The 22,183-nt window shown below is 45.6% G+C and overlaps 1 protein-coding gene across 1 annotated transcript in view; it reads right to left on the reverse strand.

Moving 5' to 3' along the window:
- LOC311103082 (MAM domain-containing glycosylphosphatidylinositol anchor protein 1-like) overlaps positions 1–22,183 on the reverse strand; it is a gene marked incomplete at its 3' end in the record, with an annotated part of 494,094 nt that overhangs the window by 115,623 nt on the left and 356,288 nt on the right. Inside the window, exons 10-11 of the mRNA XM_084144616.1 lie at positions 14,219–14,485; positions 13,568–13,716 (exon numbers count right to left, since the gene is read on the reverse strand). Of these exons, the coding sequence (XP_084000742.1) occupies positions 13,568–13,716; positions 14,219–14,485 (416 nt within the window). The remainder of the gene's footprint in view (positions 1–13,567; positions 13,717–14,218; positions 14,486–22,183) is intronic.

Here is a 22,183-nt window from a genome sequence, read left to right on the forward strand (position 1 = left end):
TCATCTTTCAATCACCCACATGGGTATATGCTCCGAAAAACCAACGAGAAGATGGGAGAGGCGGAACTTGCAGCGCGACAAACTTGCAGCGTGTCAAAAACAGAACCAAGTTATATTTTAGCACCTGGCTACGCAGACGCTCGTTGACGTGTGCGGGCAGTTTGGATGAAATGATTGAATAACATGTAGCTGTACATTTATTTTGCAACACTTTCTTTTCAGGAAGGTCTGATAATAGCGCAAGTCCTGCCACCAAACATTATTACTGTGCAATATAACTATTTGAAATGGCATAAAACAGCATGTCTGTCAATGGCAGCCTAAAGTGCTTGGTTTTCAAAATGATAGAGGTCTTTAACAGTTTAAGCAACAGACACTAGACCAACTGTAAAAAGTCTTACAATTACATAACTGGTTTATGAACTATATAATGATTTAAATGTGCATACATTTCTGTAAAAGGAATACATTTACCATAGTACCTAACTTCCCCCATGATGGTATTCTGAATACGGTCACAGGTAAATGGTTTTGTTCGGTCCAAAACGATAGCGGAGGGCCAGTCAGTTACCTGTGACCGTATTCATGATACTGCACTGCCTCACGTGCCTTATTGCTTTCATAAAACTGTTACCAACACATTAAAATAACAATGAATTACACTAAGAAATGTATGTAAATTTACATTAAAAGATTAGCTACTGTTATTCTATATTACAGAACAGTAATACGGGGGCTCAATGGCATTCCGGAACACTGCTGTAAAATGACAGCAATTGCTGTCATTTTACAATACAATTTTACAGTAAAGTACTGTATTCCCTGTTTTGCTGTATATTTACAGCAGCATACTTTGAATGATGGCACATTGTGGGGAAATGTTGTGGGCGGAGAAAGACTGGCTCATTTTGAGGTGTGCCTTGTAAGGGGCTATATTTGTTCCACCTGCTTGATCTTAGTGACAGAACTCAGGCCATCGTGATTGATGAGGTTAAGTGTACCACAGGGGTCAATTTTGGGATGTATGCTATTGCCCCAACAGTTGATCTGGAAGTGTCAAAACTACAGTCAGATTTTATAGCTATGCTGATTTAAAACTTGTGCCTAATACAGGAAAACGAAATAAATGTAGTTTTCAAACTCTCGTAAGAATGTTTCAGATGAACTACAGTGAGGGAAAAAAGTATTTGATCCCCTGCTGATTTTGTAAGTTTGCCCATTGACAAAGACATGATCAGTCTAAAATTGTAATGGTAGGTTTATTTGAACAGTGAGAGACAGAATAACAACAAAAAAATCCAGAAAAACACATGTCAAAAATGTTATGAATTGATTTGCATTTTAATGAGGGAAATAAGTATTTGACCCCTCTGCAAAACATGACTTAGTACTTGGTGACAAAACCCTTGTTGGCAATCACAGAGGTCAGATGTTTCTTGTAGTTGGCCCCCAGGTTTGCACACATCTCAGGAGGGATTTTGTTCCACTCCTCTTTGCAGATCTTCTCCAAGTCATTAAGGTTTCGAGGCTGACATTTGGCAACTCAAACCTTCAGCTCCCTCCACAGATTTTCTATGGGATTAAGGTCTGGAGACTGGATAGGCCACTCCAGGACCTTAATGTGCTTCTTCTTGAGTGTCACACCCTGGCTCGGGGACTCAATATGTTGAGCCAGGGTGTGTTCATTCTATGTTTTCTGTTTCTCTGGTGGGTGTTCTAGGTGGTTTATTTTCTATGGTTGCCGGTGTGACTCCCAATCAGAGGCAAACGAGTGTCAGCTGTCGGCTGTTTGTCTCTGATTGGGAGCCATATTTAATCTATCTGTTTTTCTTTCGTGTTGTGGGATTTTGTTTGTGTGTGTTCGTGTTGTACACTGGAAGTCACGCTTTCGTTGTTTATTGTTTTTGTTCTTGTGAGCATTTAATAAATATAATATGTTCACTCGCAACGCTGCGCCTTGGTCTCCTGTTCTAGACGATCGTGACAGAAAATCCCACCAAGACCAGACCAAGCAGCGTGTCCAAGGGCCATCGCCAAATGATCTCCGTGGCAGCTTCGACTGGGTCAAGCCCATTGAGGAGTTGAGTGAGGAGGGTTGGAGACAGAGGAGCGAAAGGTGGGAGAGAATGTTGGAGGCCTGGAGAGACCCCCAGAAAATTTTTAGGGGGGGGCTCACGACATCGGGGCAGCAGGAGGCCGCTATGGAGCGGTCCAGCGGGGTTGCAGAGGAGGCCGCCAGGTTACGGGGGCTACTGGTAGAAGAGGAGATGGAAGGTGTAGAGGCACGGCGAGAGGTACTGGCGGGTGTTGCCAGTCCGGTCCGGCCCGTTCCAGATCCCGGTGTGGAGCCAGTGGTGTGTGTGCCCAGTACGGTCCGGTCTATTCCTGCTCCCCGCACCAAACCTACGGTGTGCGTCGACAGCCCAGCCCGGCCCGTTCCTGCGCTCCGCACCGAGTATGTAGTGCGCGTCGCCAGCCCGGCCTGTCCTTGCTCTACGCACAAAGCCTACGGTGTGCGTCGCCAGCCCAGCCCGGCCTGTTCCTGCTCCACGCATAAAGCCTACGGTGTGCGTCGCCAGCCCAGCCCGGCCTTTCCCTGCTCCACGCACAGAGCCTACGGTGTGCGTCGCCAGCCCGACCCGGCCTGTTCCTGCCACTCGCACCAAGCCAGGGGTGCGAGTCGCCAGCCTGGTCCAACCCGTTCCTGCTACTCGCACCAAGCCAGGGATGCGAGTCGTCAGCCCTGTCCGGGTCGTTCCTGCTCTCCGCACCAAGTCTGTGGTGCACGTCGTCAGCCCGGTCCGATCCGTTCCTGTTCCACGCACCAGGCCAGGGGCGCGTGTCGTCAGTCCGGCTCCGGCCAGCGGGGCTAGACAGGACCAGGGGTACTTTGGGGGGTTGGAGAGGAAGTGGGGATCTAGCCCAGAGCCGGAGCCGCCGCCGAGGAATGCCCACCCAGCCCTCCCCTGTTTTCGCTCGTATTTAGGCGCGGTCGCAGTCCGCGCCTTTAGGGGGGGGGTACTGTCACACCCTGGCTCGGGGACTCAATATGTTGAGCCAGGGTGTGTTCATTCTATGTTTTCTGTTTCTCTGGTGGGTGTTCTAGGTGGTTTATTTTCTATGGTTGCCGGTGTGACTCCCAATCAGAGGCAAACGAGTGTCAGCTGTCGGCTGTTTGTCTCTGATTGGGAGCCATATTTAATCTATCTGTTTTTCTTTCGGGTTGTGGGATTTTGTTCGTGTGTGTTCGTGTTGTACACTGGAAGTCACGCTTTCGTTGTTTATTGTTTTTGTTCTTGTGAGCATTTAATAAATATAATATGTTCACTCGCAACGCTGCGCCTTGGTCTCCTGTTCTAGACGATCGTGACATTGAGCCACTCCTTTGTTGCCTTGGCCGTGTGTTTTCGGTCATTGTCAATTTGGAATACCCATCCACTACCCATTTGCAATGCCCTGGCTGAGGGAAGGAGGTTCTCACCCAAGATTTGACGGTACATGGCCCCGTCCATCGTCCCTTTGATGCGGTGAAGTTGTCCTTTACCCTTAGCAGAAAAACACCACCAAAGCATAATGTTTCCACCTCCATGTTTGACGGTGGGGATGGTGTTCTTGGGGTCATAGGCAGCATTCCTCCTCCGCGAAACACGGCGAGTTGAGTTCCATTTCGGTCTCATCTGACCACAACACTTTCACCCAGTTCTCCTCTGAATCATTCAGATGTTCATTGGCAAACTTCAGACAGCCCTGTATATGTGCTTTCTTGAGCAGGGGGACCTTGCGGGCGCTGCAGGATTTCAGTCCTTCACTGCGTAGTGTGTTACCAATTGTTTTCTTGGTGACTATGGTCCCAGCTGCCTTGAGATCATTGACAAGATCCTCCTGTGTAGTTCTGGGCTGATTCCTCACCATTCTCATGATCATTGCAACTCCACGAGGTGAGATCTTGCATGGAGCCCCAGGCCGAGGGAGATTGACAGTTATTTTGTGTTTCTTCCTTTTGCGAATAATCGCACCAACTGTTGTCACCTTCTCACCAAGCTGCTTGGCGATGGTCTTGTAGCCCATTCCAGCCTTGTGTATGTCTACAATCTAGTCCCTGACATCCTTGGAGAGCTCTTTGGTCTTGGCCATGGTGGAAAGTTTGGAATCTGATTGATTGATTGCTTGCTTCTGTAGACAGGTGTCTTTTATACAGGTAACAAGCTGAGATTAGGAACACTCCCTTTAAGAGTGTGCTCCTAATCTCAGCTTGTTACCTGTATAAAAGACACCTGGGAGCCAGAAATCTTTTTGATTGAGAGGGGGTCAAATACTTATTTCCCTCATTAAAATGCAAATCAATTTATAAAATTTTTGACATGCGTTTTTCTGGATTTTGTTGTTGTTATTCTGTCTCTCACTGTTCAAATAAACCTACCATTAAAATTATAGACTGATCATTTCTTTGTCAGTGGGCAAACATACAAAATCAGCAGGGGATCAAATACTTTTTTCCCTCACTGTATGTACTACCTGGGTATCCTGCACCATTCCCAGAACATTGTGGGAAGGTTGTATGCAAAATAACCATAGGACTATCACGCTTCCACCAAGCTCTAATAAACATATGGTTCTCAGAACATTATGTGCTAGCTGGGCATCAACAACCCTGCATACTGTACACATCCAAGCAGCAGAAGGAGTGCTCGAACTCATTCACAAAACGTATCCTACCAACTAGAACGCAAGATGCTAATTCCCGTGTTTCCCAGCAGACACTTACTTAAGGTATGAGTCTTAAAGAGCATGGCAATTAGCTTTTCAGCTGCACAAAGGCAAGCTGACTAATCCAGCCCCTAACTCCGTCTCTTCCCCTCTGCCCCCCAATTGTGTGTTTCTGTTTGTGTGTGTGTGTGAGAGAGAGAGAGAGAGAGAGAGTGTGTTTGTGTGTGTGCACCTTTTCACTTTGAATACTGCCGCTCTTGTATAATTCATCAAAGATACTCCCTCTCTTCCCCTCTCCCTCTCTTTCCCCTCTCTCTTTTTTTTATAGGGGGTAGAAAAGCTTTAATATTTCAGAAATATTGTAACTTCCATTCTGCATCACTTCCAATCCCCCATATGTTTTTTTTCTTGCAAATATATATATATATATATTGTTGTTGTTATTCTGTCTCTCACTGTTCACATTTTCTATTTTTACCTTTATTTAACTAGGCAAGTCAGTTAAGAACAAATTCTTATTTACAATGGCCAAACTCAGACGACCAGCCAAACCCAGGCGACGCTGGGCCAATTGTGCACCGCCCTATGGGACTCCCAATCACGGCCGGTTGTGATACAGCCTGGAATCGAACCAGGGGGTCTGTAGTGACGCCTCAAGCACTGAGATGCAGTGCCTTAGACCGCTGCGCCACTCTGGAGCCCATAAACCTATCATTCAAGTTATAGACTGATCATGTCTTTGTCAGTGGGCAAACGTACAAAATCAGCAGGGGATCAAATACTTTTTTCTCTCACTGTTTACATTTTATGGACAGAGTCAAATTTTACAATAATTATATTTTGTTTGTTTTTACTCCCGAACTTCCTCCGATCATTTTCATGATGTCCATCTGGTTTGCTTCTATATGCCATATTTTTCTAACTGTGCTCTTTCACAAAAGCTCTCAACCTATAACCTATATACTTATTATGGACACAGTATGCTTTACATTAGTTATCTTGTTGTTATTAGTCCCATCCTTCAGCTCCAATCAACACCTCCCATCTATCTCTTAACACCATCCATATTGAATTTCGATTTGCCATATATTTTTCAACTGTACTGTGATGTTTTACAAAAGTTCTGAACCTTTCTATTCTCATTGTTTCTACAGATTGTAAATTGAATATAATTTTTTTTGCTAAAAGTATTATTATATTATTGATCGATTGACTATGACTTTTCATATCACCCAGTAGTGCTATCTGCAGGGTTAGCTCCAGGTAAATAATGCAATCCTTTAGCCATTCCTGGACCTGTGTCCAAAAACAAGCTACAACAGGACAGTACCAAAACAAATGATCTAATGATTCTATGTCTTCAAAGCAAAATCTGCAGAGCTGGGAAGATTGTATCCCCCATATAAATAACATTCTATTGGTATGAAGAATTTTATATAATATTTTAAATTGAAAAATTATAAGTTTTGAATCCGGCATTGTTTTGCGTATAAATTAATTAACACTATGCCATGGTATCGGTATGTCAAAAATCTCTTCCCAACTATTTTGCAATCTATATGGGACGGCTGTCAATCCTTTGGTCCTTAAATGAAACTGGTATACTTTTTTTATTTATCACAATTTTCTTTAACTTATTATATTCTTTAATGCAAGGCCGACAGACAAGTTCCTTACTTTTTCCCACTTCCACTTTCCTTTTCCATTTTTGCGGTAATGCTGCAATTACTTGGTTGTAATTTTGGGTAGAGCAGACATTTCCATATGTTTTTGTTAGCTGCATGTGCGACATAACTCCACCAGTCCTACCGATAATATAATTTACGAAGATTCTACATTTTTTAAACATTTTGTCCCCCAAAAAAAGTTTTTTTAATCAATTAGTATATTTGAGTTTAACAACAATATTTATTGCATTATTTGTTCTGTCGTTTCTGGATGATTAAATTAAAATTGCAAACAACTTTCCATGGCTTGTTTTAGAAATAGTGATATTTGGGAGATTATTTCCTTTTCAAATAACTTAAAGTGAGAGGTTATAATCTGAATAAAGGGAAAAAGGCCATTCTTGAACATTGGGTGAGACAATCTTACTAATTTGCTAGAGAACCATTTCTGATTTAAGTATAACTTTTGTATGACTGAAGCTTTTAGTGATAGGTCTAATGCTTTAATATTTAATAATTTCTGTCCTCCGAATTCATATTCATTATATACATGGGCCTGTTTAATTTTGTCTGGCTTGCCGTTCCAAATAAAATTGAATATTTATTCTCATAGAATTTAAAAAAACTGTTCGCTAGGCACTGTCAAGACCATTAGCAAATAGGTAAACTGGGATAATACTAAAGAGATAATCAGGGTGATTTTTCCACAAATTGACAGGTATTTACCTTTCCATTGTAGCAAGATCTTATCTATTTTTGCTAACTTTCTATTAAAATGTATTGGAGTGAGATCCTTTATTTCATTTGGGATATGTATTCCGAGTATATCCACATCACCATCAGACCATTTTATTGGTAAACTACATGGTAATGTAAAAATTGTATTTTTTAGTGATCCAATACGTAATATAGTACATTTATCATAATTTGGTTGTAATCCAGAGAGGTTAGAAAATGTATCTAGATCCTCTATGAGGCTGGGGAGGGATTCAAGTTGTGGTTTAAAATAATACATGATTCATCAGCGTACAATGACACCTTTGATTTTAAGCCATGGATTTCTAATCCCTTGATATTATTGTTGGATCTGATTTTAATAGCTAACATCTCGATTTCGATGGCACTAATAAATAGATATGCCGATAGTGGACAACCTTGTTTCACTCCTCTTGACAGTTTAAACTTTCTGAGAAATAGCCAGTATTTACTATTTTACACCTAGGGTTACTATACATGATTTTAAACCAATTTATAAAAGATTGTCCAAAATTGAAATGCTCCAGGCATTTACATATAAACCCAAGTCGTACTTTATCAAATGCCTTTTTCAAAGTCTCCTATGAATAGTAGGCCTGGTTTCCCCGATTTTTCATAGTGTTCTATTGTTTCCAGTACTTGCCTTATATTATCTCCAATGTATCGCCCATGTAAAAAACCTGTCTGATTAGAATGAATAATGTCCGACAATACCTTTTTAATTATATGTGCTATAGATTTTGCTAGAATTTCTGCATCACAACACTGAAGTGTAAGGAGCCTCCAATTTTTTTAATGGACTGGCTCTTTATATTTTCCACTTGTATCCTGTTTCAGTAATAATGAAATCAGACCTTCTTCTTGAGTGTTTGATAATCTACCATTTTCATAGGAGTGGTTAAAACATGCTAATAACGGTCCTCTGAGTATATCAAAAAAGGTTTGGTATACCTCGACTGGTATGCCATCCAACCCTGGAGTTTTTCCGGACTTCGTTTTTAACTGCATCCAGAAGTTCCTCCTCTGTAATTTCACCTTCACATGAGTCTTTATGTATGGCTGTTAATTTTACATTATCAATTGAAAAAAAATCTCTACAATTTGCTTTTGTTAGAGGAGATGGAGGCGACTGAAACAAAAACATATGCTTAAAGTACTTTGATTCCTCCTTTAAAATATCATTTGGTGAATCATGGGTGACTGTCATTTGTAACCAGTTTCAATAAATTATTTTTGGTAGCATTCCTATGTTGAAGATGTAAAAAAAAAATTGTGCATTCTTCCCCATATTCCATCCAGTTTGCTTTATTTTTATAATATATTACACTTGATCTTTCTTGAATAAGTTTCTCCATTTCTTTTTGCTTATTCTGAGCCTCTATGTTACAGTTTTTATTGCTATCTATATGTTCTTTTAGACCTTCTATTTCCTTTGTTAGTGTGGACTCTTTTGACCTAAATTGCTTTTGTTTTCGAGATGAGTACTGAATTGCAAGGCCTCTAAAGGCACATTTACAGGTTTCCCATACAATCAGGGGATTTGCTGTACCTATGTTATGTCGGAATAAATCAGTTATAAATTCCTCTGTCCTAGTTAAAAACAAGTTATCATCCAATAGGTTTTGATTAAATTTCCAATATCCTCGCCCACGTGGAAATTCAGTAAGAGTAATGTATATGCCAATTATATGATGGTCCGACCGCATTCTGTCCGCTATCAACACTTTTTACATTTTTGGTGCCAATGAAAATGAGATAAGAAAGAAGTCAAGACGACTAGCTTGACTGAGTCTCCGCCATGTATATCTCACTAGATCAGGATATTTAAGCCTCCATATATCTACTAGTTCTTATGTATCCATGACATTCACGATTTCCTTAAGAGCATGAGGGTGATAGTTTGTAGTGTGATTTCCTTTATGGTCCATTGAGCTATTTAAAACGGTATTATAATCCCCCACCATAATAATAGAGTCTTGTATTGCTTGCAGATTTGATAATTTATTATATGTATTGTCAAAGAAGTGTGGATCATCATTATTTGGTCTGTAAAGGTTAATGAGCCATATCTGTTTATGGTCCAATAACATATTTAAAGTAACCCATCTACCTTGCGTATCTGTTTGGACAATTTGCACATTCGGATCGAAATTACTGTTAATTGATATCATCACCCTTTTGAGATTCTTTGTCCATGGGAGAAGTATATTTGTATGGGTCACTCAGGTGGGTGTCTAGGATATAGGGTTGGGGATCGTTCCATTATTATAGGACAATAAAAAAAAGATTATATTTAAAATGTATATCCCTCATCTGCACAAAATTGAAAGCTCTCCTCTCTCTCTTCCCTTCTCTTGCTGTGGGCCAAGGTTTCTATGAATAGCTGATTACATTGTTTGACTGGGAAATTAGGAGGCTGTTGGGAAGGGCAAACTTGAGAGAGAGCGGGGGAGAGAGAGAGAGAAATACAGAGAGGGAGGAAAGGAAAGGGAGAGGGAGAGAGATAGATAGAAAGGGAGAGAGAGCTGTGCTAAGGGGAAAGAATGCGATGTCCTGTCAACTGTCACACCTGAAATATTTTTGGATACATTTTCTTGGTGATCTTAGCTAATGGAAGAAGAAAGTAAGTGGAAACCTCTTACTAAGTGGTCAAACCTTTCTGGTGCATGTTCAGAGTGCTTGTACATGTGGAGCACTTAAGACCATTAGGCTAAGTTGGATCATTGATGGAATACAACTTCAAGGCCATTCCCAGTGAACAAACAACCACCACACAACGTTGCCTCAATGTTGACTCCAAGTTGTGGGCCTTGCACTGATGCTTAGAAAGACCACCTCAGCGCCAAGACATTAAACCCTTATTTATGATTCACATACGCAATGCAAAAACGCATCATATATTTATTCCAGGTAAATTGACTGAGAACACTTTCTCATTTACAGTAATCACCTGGGGAATACTTACAGGGGAGAGGAATGAGCCAATTGGAAGCTGGGGATGGCCAGGTTGGGAATTTAACCAGGGTTAACACCCCTACTCTTATGATAAGTGCCATGGGATCTTTAGTGACCACAGACAGGACCAGTTTAACGTCCAAATCCGAAAGAACGCACCCTACACAGGGCAATGTTTTTCAGACAAGAGGAAAGAGTGCCTCCTACTGGCCCTCCAACACCACTTCCAGCAGCATCTGGTCTTCCATTCAGGATCAACCCTGCTTAACTTCAGAGGCAAGCAATCAGTGGGATGCAAGGTGGTATGCTGCTGGTTAATAATTCATTGTGGGGCTGCACACATCTGCATAGTTTTGCTATACAACTACAGTGCCTTGGGAAAGTATTCAGACCTCTTGACTTTTTCCACATTATGTTACGTAACAGCCTTATTCTAAAATGGATTAAATAAAAAAAAAATCCTCAGCAATCTACACACACTACCCCATAATGACAAAGCAAAAACAGGTTTTATAAATTTTTGCAAATGTATTACAAATAACAATCAGAAATACTTTATATACATAAGTATTCAGACCTCGAAATTGAGCTCAGGTGCATCCTGTTTCCATTGATCATCCTTGAGATATTTCTACAACTTGATTGGAGTCCACCTGTGGTAAATTCAATTGATTGGACATGATTTGGAAAGGCACACACCTGTCTAAATAAAGGTCCCACAGTTGACAGCGCATGTCTGAGCAACAACCAAGCCATGAGGTAGAAGCAATTGTCCGTAGTGCTCCGAGACAGGATTTTGTCGAGGCACATATCTGGGGAAGGGTACCAAAACATTTCTGCAGCATTGAAGGTCCCCAAGTTTGGAGCCACGAAAGCTCATTCTAGAGCTGGCCGCCCAGCCGAACTGACCAATCAGGGGAGAAGGGCCTTGGTAAGGGAGGTGACCGAGAACTTGATGGTCACTCTGACAGAGCTCTAGAGTTCCTCTGTGGAGATGGGAGAACCTTCCAGAAGGACAATCATCTCTGCAGCACTCCACCAATCAGGCCTTTATGGTAGAGTGGCCAGACGGAAGCCACTCCTAAGTAAAAGCCACATGACAGCCTGCTTGGAGTTTGCCAAAAGGCACCTAAAGACTCTCAGACCATGAGAAACAAGATTCTCTGGTCTGATGAAACCAAAATGGCCTGAATGCCAAGTGTCACGTCTGGAGGACACCTGACACCATCCCTACGGTGAAGCATGGTGGTGGCAGCATCATGCTGTGGGGATGTTTTTCAGTGGCAGGGACTGGGAGACTAGTTAGGATCAAGGCAAAGATGAACGGAGCAAAGTACAGAGAGCTCCAGAGTGCTCAGGACCTCAGACTGGGGCAAAGGTTCACCTTCCAACAGGACAACGTCCCTAAGCACACAGCCAAGAGAACGCAGGAGTGGCTTCAGGACAAGTCTCAATGTCCTTGAGTGGCCCAGCCAGAGCCCGGACTTGAACCCAATCGAACATCTCTGGAGAGACCTGAAAATAGCTGTGCAGCAACTCTCCCCATCCAACCTGACAGAGCTTGAGAGGATCTGCAGAGAAGAATGGGAGAAACTCCCCAAATACAGGTGTGCCAAGCTTGTAGCGTCATACCCAAGAAGACGCGAGGCTGTAATCACTGCCAAACGGGCTTCAACAAAGTACTGAGTAAAGGGTCTGAATACATATGTAAATGTGATATTTCAGTTGTTAATTTTTTTATATATATTTACAAACATTTCTAAAAACTAGTTTTGGCTTTGTCATTATGTGGTATTGTCTGTAGATTGATGAGGGGGAAAAACAATTGTAATTCATTTTTAGAATAAGGCTGTAACGCAACAAAATGTGGAAAAAGTCAAGGGGTCTGAATACTTTCCGAATGCACTGTATGCAGGATCGCCATTTTGCGTAGCTACGTAGGTATAGATTTTGCAACACATGCAATGCCATGACGTATCACCTTCAAGACAGGAAATACATTAAATTATAATAACCTCAAGATTACATGTACATATAGGCCTAAACAGCCTCAGATGTGTTTCCTATATTCCCACAACTAACAGTTACGGGGGGTCATTTTTCATCATAGACTTTAAGCGAAATGAAGAGGGAGAAAGGAGAATAAAGGAAGGAGAGAAAAGATGGAGATGGGGAATATGAAGGGAGGATAGAGAGGAAGAGGAGAGAAGAGGAAATGAGGAGAAAGGAGAATAGTGGAGGAAAAAAGAGCATAGAGAGGAAAGGGGAATATAGGAGAGGAGGGTAAAGGGAAGTGGAGGAGAGAAGATACAGTAGGAGTAGAAAGGAGAAAGGGTAATAGAGGAGAGGAGAGCAGAGGAAGGTAAAGGGTGGAGGGGGGAGGATAGAGAGGAAGAGGGGAGAAGAGAGGCATGGAGGGAGGAGGAAAGGAGAGAACGGTGGAGAGAGGTGTCACTCTAGATCTTGGCCGCTCATAGAGTTGTAAATGCAGTACAAGCTCCTATCGATCCACTGTCCACTCCCAACACAGCCCCAGCTATTCCCCTGGTTCAAATTATGAAGGCCCACGTTCACTTATTTCACTCACACAACGCTCAATACAGTCAATACAGTGTGTGAGTGGGTTAGTGAGACAATATGTGTGTGTGTGTGGGGGGGTGGGGGGGGTGGGGGGGGTTTAGAGTGTGTGTATGTTTGTGTGTGTGTGTGTGTGTGGACACACACACCTGTGCACTGCTGCGGGAGGGAGAGAGAGAGGCCGGTGCTCTATTGCTGCAGCTGCGGAGTGAGCAGACGGAGGGAGAGAGAGAGACGCGGTAGTCAAGGCTACAGCCAAGACTAGCTAAATTGTAGCAGCCGCAATGTTATTATCATCCCATATACCTGTGGCTGTCTTGACTGGAGTAGCCTAGAGTTAAGCTAGCCAGCTATAGCTAGGCTAGGCTAATTGAGGCTACATGCTGCACTTTCTCCCCAACCTCATTCAGATAAAACAACATCCTACTTGTTGGTTGCTCATTGTAGCCTACTCCTTCTCATTTTGCTAACTTTTAATTACATTATTGTATTCCATCTTGCATTGCATTAGTGAACTTTCTCTCCACTTGCTACACATTGAGCCTTTTTGCCGTTTTGATTGGACAACATAAACAACAAGCTACTCACATGAAGGCTACCGGTCTTTTTATGGGCCACACCTCATAAAAACTACATTGAAAGGTTTGTTGTTTTATTAAATTAATCATTTGAAGTGTCATGGTATATACTTGTCTGCAAAAATGTCAAATGTATATTTTAATTTAATTTAGAAAAAGCCTTTTCAGTGTTAAAATAGGCCTATAATTTTTTTGGGTTGCAACAATGAATACACACACAGGTATTTGAATACTAATGTCCGTTCAGATATTTGAATATTCAAAACTCTGTGCACATCCCTAATGAGTAAGTGAGTGAGTGTCTGTCTGTCTGTGTGTGTGACTCACGCTGCGGACATTGACCCAATAACCAATGATCCGGTCTGAAGCCGCGGGCTCTCTCTGGGTCCACTGGAGGTTGTAGGAGTAGTTGTTGCCCTTCAGAATGCGGATGGGGTTGGGCGTGTCAAAGTAGAACTCAGCGTTGTATGGACGGGCTACAGTGTTGGGGGAGGGAGAGGTGAGGGAGGGAGCGAGGAAGAGGGAGAAAGACAGGGGGAAGGAGAAGGAGAGGGGGAAGGAGAGGTAGGGGAGGGGGAGAGTTAGTTGGTTTGGTACTTTTATGTATTGCGTATCAGAGGGTCAGATGAAGTCCATTAGTAAAAGTTTTCTAAATTTTCATGTACTTCATTTTCAATCTTATATTTTACACAAAGTATAACCCTCTTTTGTAGCTGTAGCCATAACCATATGGCTTCTCCCACCTATCCAGACTTTTTTCTAACCTGTCAACGCCAAAGAGGTCGAGTCAAGGTGCTAAGGTATGAAATGAAACCAGGAAACAAGGTAAAATCTATTTCCAGTAACCTGGGTCAATACCATTTCAATTCAGTCCATTCAGGAAGTATACGGAAATTCCAAATGACGTCCTGAATCGACTGAATTTAAATGAAATTGACCACAACCCTACCAGGAACTCCAGCAGCTTCTGGTACTCACATGAGACGTTGAAGGTGCAGATAGAGGTGCCCACGCCGTTGCTGACACGGCACTCGTACGTGCCGTTGTTGCTGTGGTCCAGTTTGAATTTCAGCTGCGGGATCTCCTGGGGGTCTGGGGTCAGGGAGGTCAGGGGCTTGCCGTTTTGGGTCCAGTGGACGCTGGCCATGCGCGGCGGGTTGGACTTCTGAACAACGCAGCGCAGGGTCACGAACTGGTAGTTGGGCGAGCGAACGTCCTGGAAGACCGGGTCCAGGACTGGAGCATCTGAGTGTAGGGAGGAAAAATTGTGTTAATGAATGGTTATGTATGGGTTAGAAGCGTGTTTTGATTTGCTCATGTAGGTACCCTTCAAATAAAGTGTTCCCACATAGTCTAGTAGTAGAAGCAGCTCTCCAAGTTTTGTTTTAAAGAAGAGAGAGATAATTTATGGAAGAGAGAGAAAGGAAGATAGAGAGAGAGGGAGGGGTGTATAAAGCAAGAGAAAGAGACAGAAAGAGAGAGGGTGAGGGAAGAGTAAGAAAGCAGAAAGTGAGATAGCTGAGCATTTACAGCAATGGTCCCAGCAACAAAATGAAAGGAGAAACCTTCTTGAATAATAATATGTCTTAAGACATAAAGAACAAAACTAAAACACTTGATAATTGTCACGGTTTCGGCCGAGGCGGCCCCTTCTCCTTGTTCGGGCAGGCTTCGGCGGTCGTCGTCTCCGGAGTACTAGCTGCCACCGTTCGATGTTTCTTGTTTGATTGGTTTTGTCTGTTTGTCACACCTGTTCGTTGTTTAGTTTCATTAGGCACCCTATTTAGTTCCCCTGTGTTAGGTCAGGGGTTGTGTGTAATTGTTCTGCTGTCGTGTGGTTGTTTGTCCTCTGTATTTTGTTCTCTCTCTTTTTCGGGTTGTAATAGAGAGACCTGCACTTTGTGCATACTTACTTTGACTGTCTAGTGTGCGTTTGTTTTCGCCTGTGGCCTGTTGCCGGTTTTGGCGTGCACTAAGGACTTCACTAAAGAGCTTTGGATTTATATCTCTGTGTCCTGCGTGTGATTCCACATCCCACTACACTCCACCCCTGACAGAATTACACACCATCTGATGGAATCAGCAGGAGCACCCGCACCCACCGAGATCATGGAGGAGCACCTTCGTGGTCAAGAAGATCGGATCAACCAAATCGGGCACGCCCTGGACCGAGTGATGAACACCCTCCATCGATGGGAGACCAGCGGGGTACGCACACCCCCACCTACCGCACCATCACCATCGGTCAGCCCGCCCGTCCAACTACCGGAACCCAGTGGGATTCGGCTCTCGCTCCCGAGGGCGTACGACGGCACCGCTGCCGGGTGTCAGGGGTTCCTGTTACAAGTGGAACTCTACCTTGCCACCGTACACCCGGCGCCCTCGGGACACGAGAACGTTTCCGCCCTCATCTCCTGTCTCACCGGCAAGGCGTTGGAGTGGGCCAACGCCGAATGGAGGAGAATAGACGCCGCCACTATCACCTATGCGGAGTTCTCCCGCCGCTTCCGTGCGGTCTTCGACCATCCACCAGAGGGGAAGGTGGCGGGGGAGCGTCTATTCTACCTCCGGCAGGGGATGAGGAGCGCTCAAGAGTTTGCGCTGGAGTTCCGGACTCTAGCGGCAGATGCAGGGTTGAATGAGCGGGCCCACATAGACCACTTTCGTTGCAGCCTCAGGGAGGACATCCGCAGAGAGTTGGCGTGCAGGGATACTACACTCTCATTTGACCAGTTGGTGGACATGGCCATTCGGCTGGACACCCTGCTCGCTAACCGCGGACGTCCCAGGTGGGGGTCGCCCATTCCACCCTCCAGCGCCTCCGAGCCGAGCCCGATGGAGCTCGGAGGTGCTGGCGCTAGAGGAGGGAGAAGAAGGAGCCCGAGGGGGGCCGTCCCCTGCACCAACTGTGGCCGTGGAGGGCACACCGCGGCTAGGTGCTGGGGAGGGTCCCCTGGTGGAGGAGACGGCAGACCACACATTGGGGAGTCCTCCCAGGTGAGTAGGCGCCCCACTTACCCAGAGCTTTCTGTCGTACACATAACCATACCTGTTTGTTTTCCACAGGTTGCACCTCATTCCCAGCATAAGGCGCTAGTAGATTCAGGTGCAGCTGGGAATTTTGTAGATCGTAAATTCTGTGTTGAGTTAGGGATTCCCCTCCTTCCGGTTGATAATCATTTCCCTGTACATGCCCTAGATAGTCGTCCGTTAGGGTCTGGGTTGACAGAACAGCGCCGGAAGAAGATGGCTGCCGTTTTACAGCCCTCTAACCAATTGTACTATTATGTGTGTTTTTCCGCGTTATTTGTAATTTATTTTGTACATAATGTTTCTGCCATCGTCTCTTATAACCAAAGAGAGCTTCTGGATATCAGGACAGCGATTACTCACCTCGCGTTGGACGAACACTTTTTCTTCAACGAGGCGTTCGCGAAGGATATTCTACAGACTCCCGACAAGGCCCAGATCCCCGTCATTCGCGTGAGGAAGAGACGGAGATATCGTGGACGCAGATCCGGGTGCCTTGTAAGGATCCGACGGCGAACGAGTAAACTGCCTCTCCCATCAATCCTATTAGCCAACGTTCAAGCTTTGGAGAATAAAATGGACGATTTAAGATTACGGTTATCCTACCAACGGGACATTAAAAACTGTAATATCTTATGTTTCACGGAGTCGTGGCTGAACGACGACAATGATAACATTCAGCTAGCAGGCTATACGCTACATCGGCAGGACAGAACGGCAGACTCGGGTAAGACGAGGGGTGGCGGTCTCTGTATATTTGTAAACAACAGCTGGTGCACAAAATCAAATACTAAGGAAGTCTCAAGGTTTTGCTCGCCTGAGGTAGAGTATCTTATGATAAGCTGTAGACCACACTATTTACCAAGAGAGTTTTCATCTATATTTTTCATAGCTGTCTATTTACCACCACAAACCAATGCTGGCATTAAGATTGCACTGAATGAGTTGTACAAGGCTATTAATCAACAGGAAAACGCTCATCCAAATGCAGCGCTCCTAGTAGCAGGGGACTTTAATGCAGGGAAACTTAAATCCGTTCTACCTAATTTCTACCAGCATGTTAAATGTGCAACCAGAGGGGAAAAAACTCTAGACCACCTTTACTCCACACACAGAGACGCATACAAAGCTCTCCCTCGCCCTCCATTTGGCAAATCTGACCATAACTCTATCCTCCTGATTCCTGCTTATAAGCAAAAACTGAAGCAGGAAGCACCAGTGATTCGGCTAATAAAAAAGTGGTCAGATGACGCAGATGCTAAGCTACAGGACTGTTTTGCTAGCACAGACTGGAACATGTTCCGGGATTCTTCAGACCGCATTGAGGAGTACACCACATCAGTCACTGGCTTCATCAATAAGTGCATCGATGATGTCGTCCCCACAGTGACCGTACGTACATACCCCAACCAGAAGCCATGGATTACAGGAAACATCCGCACTGAGCTAAAGGGTAGAGCTGCCGCTTTCAAGGAACGGGACTCTAACCCGGACGCTTATAAGAAATCCCGCTATGACCTCCGACGAACCATCAAACAGGCAAAGAGTCAATACAGGTCTAAGATTGAATCATACTACACTGGCTCTGACGCTCGTCGGATGTGGCAGGGCTTGAAAACTATTACAGACTACAAAGGGAAGCACAGCCGCGAGCTGCCCAGTGACACAAGCCTACCAGACGAGCTAAACCACTTCTATGCTCGCTTCGAGGCAAGCAACACTGAAGCATGCATGAGAGCACCAGCTGTTCCGGACGACTATGTGATCACGCTCTCCGTAGCCGATGTGAGTAAGACTTTTAAGCAGGTCAACATTCACAAGGCCGCAGGGCCAGACGGATTACCAGGACGTGTACTCCGAGCATGTGCTGACCAACTGGCAAGTGTCTTCACTGACATTTTCAACATGTCCCTGACTGAGTCTGTAATACCAACATGTTTCAAGCAGACCACCATAGTCCCCGTGCCCAAGAACTCTAAGATAACCTGCCTAAATGACTACCGACCCGTGGCACTGACGTCTGTAGCCATGAAGTGCTTTGAAAGACTGGTCATGGCTCACATCAACAGCATAATCCCAGAAACCCTAGACCCACTCCAATTTGCATACCGCCCCAACAGATCCACAGATGATGCAATCTCTATCGCACTCCACACTGCCCTTTCCCACCTGGACAAGAGGAACACCTACGTGAGAATGCTATTCATTGACTACAGCTCAGCATTCAACACCATAGTGCCCTCAAAGCTCATCACTAAGCTAAGGATCCTGGGACTAAACACCTCCCTCTGCAACTGGATCCTGGACTTCCTGACGGGCCGCCCCCAGGTGGTAAGGGTAGGTAACAACACATCTGCCACACTGATCCTCAACACGGGGGCCCCTCAGGGGTGCGTGCTCAGTCCCCTCCTGTACTCTCTGTTCACCCATGACTGCATGGCCAGGCACGACTCCAACACCATCATTAAGTTTGCCGACGACACAACAGTGGTAGGCCTGATCACCGACAACGATGAGACAGCCTATAGGGAGGAGGTCAGAGATCTGGCCGTGTGGTGCCAGGACAACAACCTCTCCCTCAACGTGACCAAGACAAAGGAGATGATTGTGGACTACAGCAAAAAAAAGAGGACTGAGCACGCCCCCATTCTCATCGACGGGGCTGTAGTGGAACAGGTTGAGAGCTTCAAGTTCCTTGGTGTCCACATCACCAACGAACTATCATGGTCCAAACACACCAAGACAGTCGTGAAGAGGGCACGACAAAGCCTATTCCCCCTCAGGAGACTAAAAAGATTTGGCATGGGTCCTCAGATCCTCAAAAAATTCTACAGCTGCACCATACAGAGGTAGTGCGTACGGCCCAGTACATCACAGGGGCAAAGCTCCCTGCCATCCAGGACCTCTATACCAGGCGGTGTCAGAGGAAGGCCCTCAAAATTGTCAAAGACTCCAGTCACCCTAGTCATAGACTGTTCTCTCTGCTACCGCACGGCAAGCGGTACCGGAGTGCCAAGTCTAGGTCCAAAAGACTTCTCAACAGCTTCTACCCCCAAGCCATAAGACTCCTGAACAGCTAATCATGGCTACCCGGACTATTTGCACTGCCCCCCCACCCCATACTTTTTACGCTGCTGCTACTCTGTTAAGTATTTATGCATAGTCACTTTAACTCTACCCACATGTACATATTACCTCAACTACCTCAACTAGCCGGTGCCCCCGCACATTGACTATGCAACGGTACCCCCCTGTATATATAGCCTCCCTACTGTCACTTTATTCTATTGTATATATAGCCTCCCTACTATCACTTTATTTTTACTTCTGCTCTTTTTTTCTCAACACTTTTTTGTTGTTGTTTTATTCTTACTTTTTTGTTTAAAATAAATGCACTGTTGGTTAAGGGCTGTAAGTAAGCATTTCACTGTAATGTCTGCACCTGTTGTATTCGGCGCATGTGACCAATAAAATTTGATTTGATTTGATTTGATTTGATTTGATTAGGGAGGTCACAGCGCCACTTAGGATGAAGACGCAGAGGGGTCATGAGGAGACGATTCAACTCTATCTGATCGACTCTCCTGCATATCCGGTGGTACTGGGGCTTCCCTGGTTGATTACCCATGATCCTACGATTTCGTGGTGAGAGAAGGCTCTTAAAGGGTGGTCTGCTCAATATGAGGGGCTATGTCTGGGTGTTTCCGTAGGGGCGACCTCGGTGGAGAGTCCGAACCAGATGGCCGCACTGCACATTCCACCTGAGTATGAGGATTTGGCACTCGTGTTTAGCAAGACTAGAGCGGCACGGTTGCCGCCTCATAGACAGGGGGATTGTGCGATAGACCTCCATGCAGGAGCTGCGCTCCCGCGGAGCCATGTGTATCCTTTGTCACAGGAGGAGAGGAGGGCAATGGAGACATACATTGCCGAGTCTCTGAGACAGGGATACATACGGCCCTCCACTTCTCCCGCGTCCTCAAGCTTCTTTTTTGTGAAGAAAAAGGATGGAGGTTTGCGTCCGTGTATTGATTACCGCGGTCTCCCATCGATGGACCTCAGGAGCGCATATAACTTGGTGCGCATTAGAGAGGGCGATGAGTGGAAGACATAATTTAGTACTACCTCCGGTCATTACGAGTATCTCGTCATGCCATACGGGTTAATGAATGCTCCATCAGTCTTCCAATCTTTTGTAGATGAGATTTTCCGGGACATGCAGGCGCAGGGAGTAGTGGTGTACATAGACAATATTCTGGTGTACAGTTCTACTCGTGCCGAGCATGTATCCCTGGTGCGCAGGGTATTAAGGAGATTGTTGGAGCATGATCTGTATGTCAAAGCCGAGAAATGTCTGTTCTTCCAGGAGTCGGTCTCCTTTTTGGGTTATCAGTTGTCTGCGTCAGGGGTGAGGATGGAGGTTGACCGTGTGTAAGCCGTGCGTAATTGGCAAACCCCAACCACGGTTAAAGAGGTGCAGCAGTTCTTGGGTTTTGCGAATTACTACCGGAGGTTTATCCGGGGTTTTGGACAGGTGGCAGCTCCCATAACGTCCCTTCTGAAGGGGGTCCGGTGCGCTTGCGGTGGTCATCTGAGGCGGACAGGGCTTTTGGGAGACTGAAGGACCTGTTTACCTCGGCTCCAGTGCTGGCGCACCCGGATCCCACTTTACCATTCCAAGTGGAGGTGGACGCGTCGGAAGCCGGTATCGGGGCTGTTCTTTTACAACGGTCTGGCACACCACCTAAACTCCGCCCCTGTGCCTTTTATTCTAAGAAGCTCAGTCCGGCGGAGCGGAATTATGACGTAGGGGACAGGGAGCTGTTAGCCGTGGTACAGGCTCTAAAGGTGTGGAGGCATTGGCTTGAGGGGGCTCAACACCCTTTTCTCATTCTGACTGACCACCGTAACCTGGAGTACATTCGGGCAGCTAGGAGACTGAATCCTCGCCAGGCTCGATGGACTATGTTTCTCGCCCGGTTTGTGTTTAAGATCACTTGCATCCCTGGGTCCCAGAACGGGAAGGCAGATGCCCCGCCTCGGCGGTATGACACAGAGGAGAGGTGCGTGGAGCCCACTTCCATACTACCTGAGTCTTGTCTGGTTGCACCGGTGGTGTGGGAGGTCGATGCGGAGATCGAGCGGGCATTACGCACCGACCCTAGCCCTCCACAGTGTCCGGTGGGTCGGACGTACGTCCTGCTCGAGGTCCGGGATCGGCTTATTTAATGGGCTCACACGTCACCCTCCTCTGGACATCCAGGTATTGGCCGGACAGTGCACTGCCTTAGTACAAAGTACTGGTGGCCAACGTTAGCCAGGGATGTGAGGATTTATGTCTCCTCCTGCTCAGTGTGTGCCCAGTGTAAGGCGCCCAGACACTTGCCCAGGGGTAAATTACAACCTCTGCCCGTTCCACAACGACCCTGGTCTCACCTCTCGGTGGATTTTGTTACCGACCTTCCCTCCTCACAGGGGAATACCACCATCCTGGTCGTTGTGGATCGGTTCTCGAAGGCCTGTCGTCTCCTTCCCATACCGGGTCTTCCTACTGCCCTACAGACCGCTGAGGCTCTATTTACTCACGTCTTCCGGCATTACGGGGTACCCGAGGATATAGTGTCTGATCGAGGCCCCCAGTTTACCTCCAGAGTCTGGAGAGCGTTTATGGAACGGTTGGGGGTTTCGGTGAGCCTTACCTCGGGTTACCACCCGGAGAGTAATGGGCAGGTCGAACGTGTCAACCAGGATGTGGGTAGGTTTCTGAGGTCATATTGTCAGGGCCGGCCGGAGGAGTGGGCGAGATATGTGCCCTGGGCCGAGATGGCACAGAACTCTCTCCGCCACTCCTCCACTAAACTAACCCCTTTCCAGTGTGTGTTAGGGTACCAGCCGGTTCTGGCACCTTGGCAT

This window comes from Coregonus lavaretus, assembly GCF_964263955.1.
Source record: "Coregonus lavaretus genome assembly, chromosome: 27".
NCBI classification, from domain to species: domain Eukaryota; kingdom Metazoa; phylum Chordata; class Actinopteri; order Salmoniformes; family Salmonidae; genus Coregonus; species Coregonus lavaretus.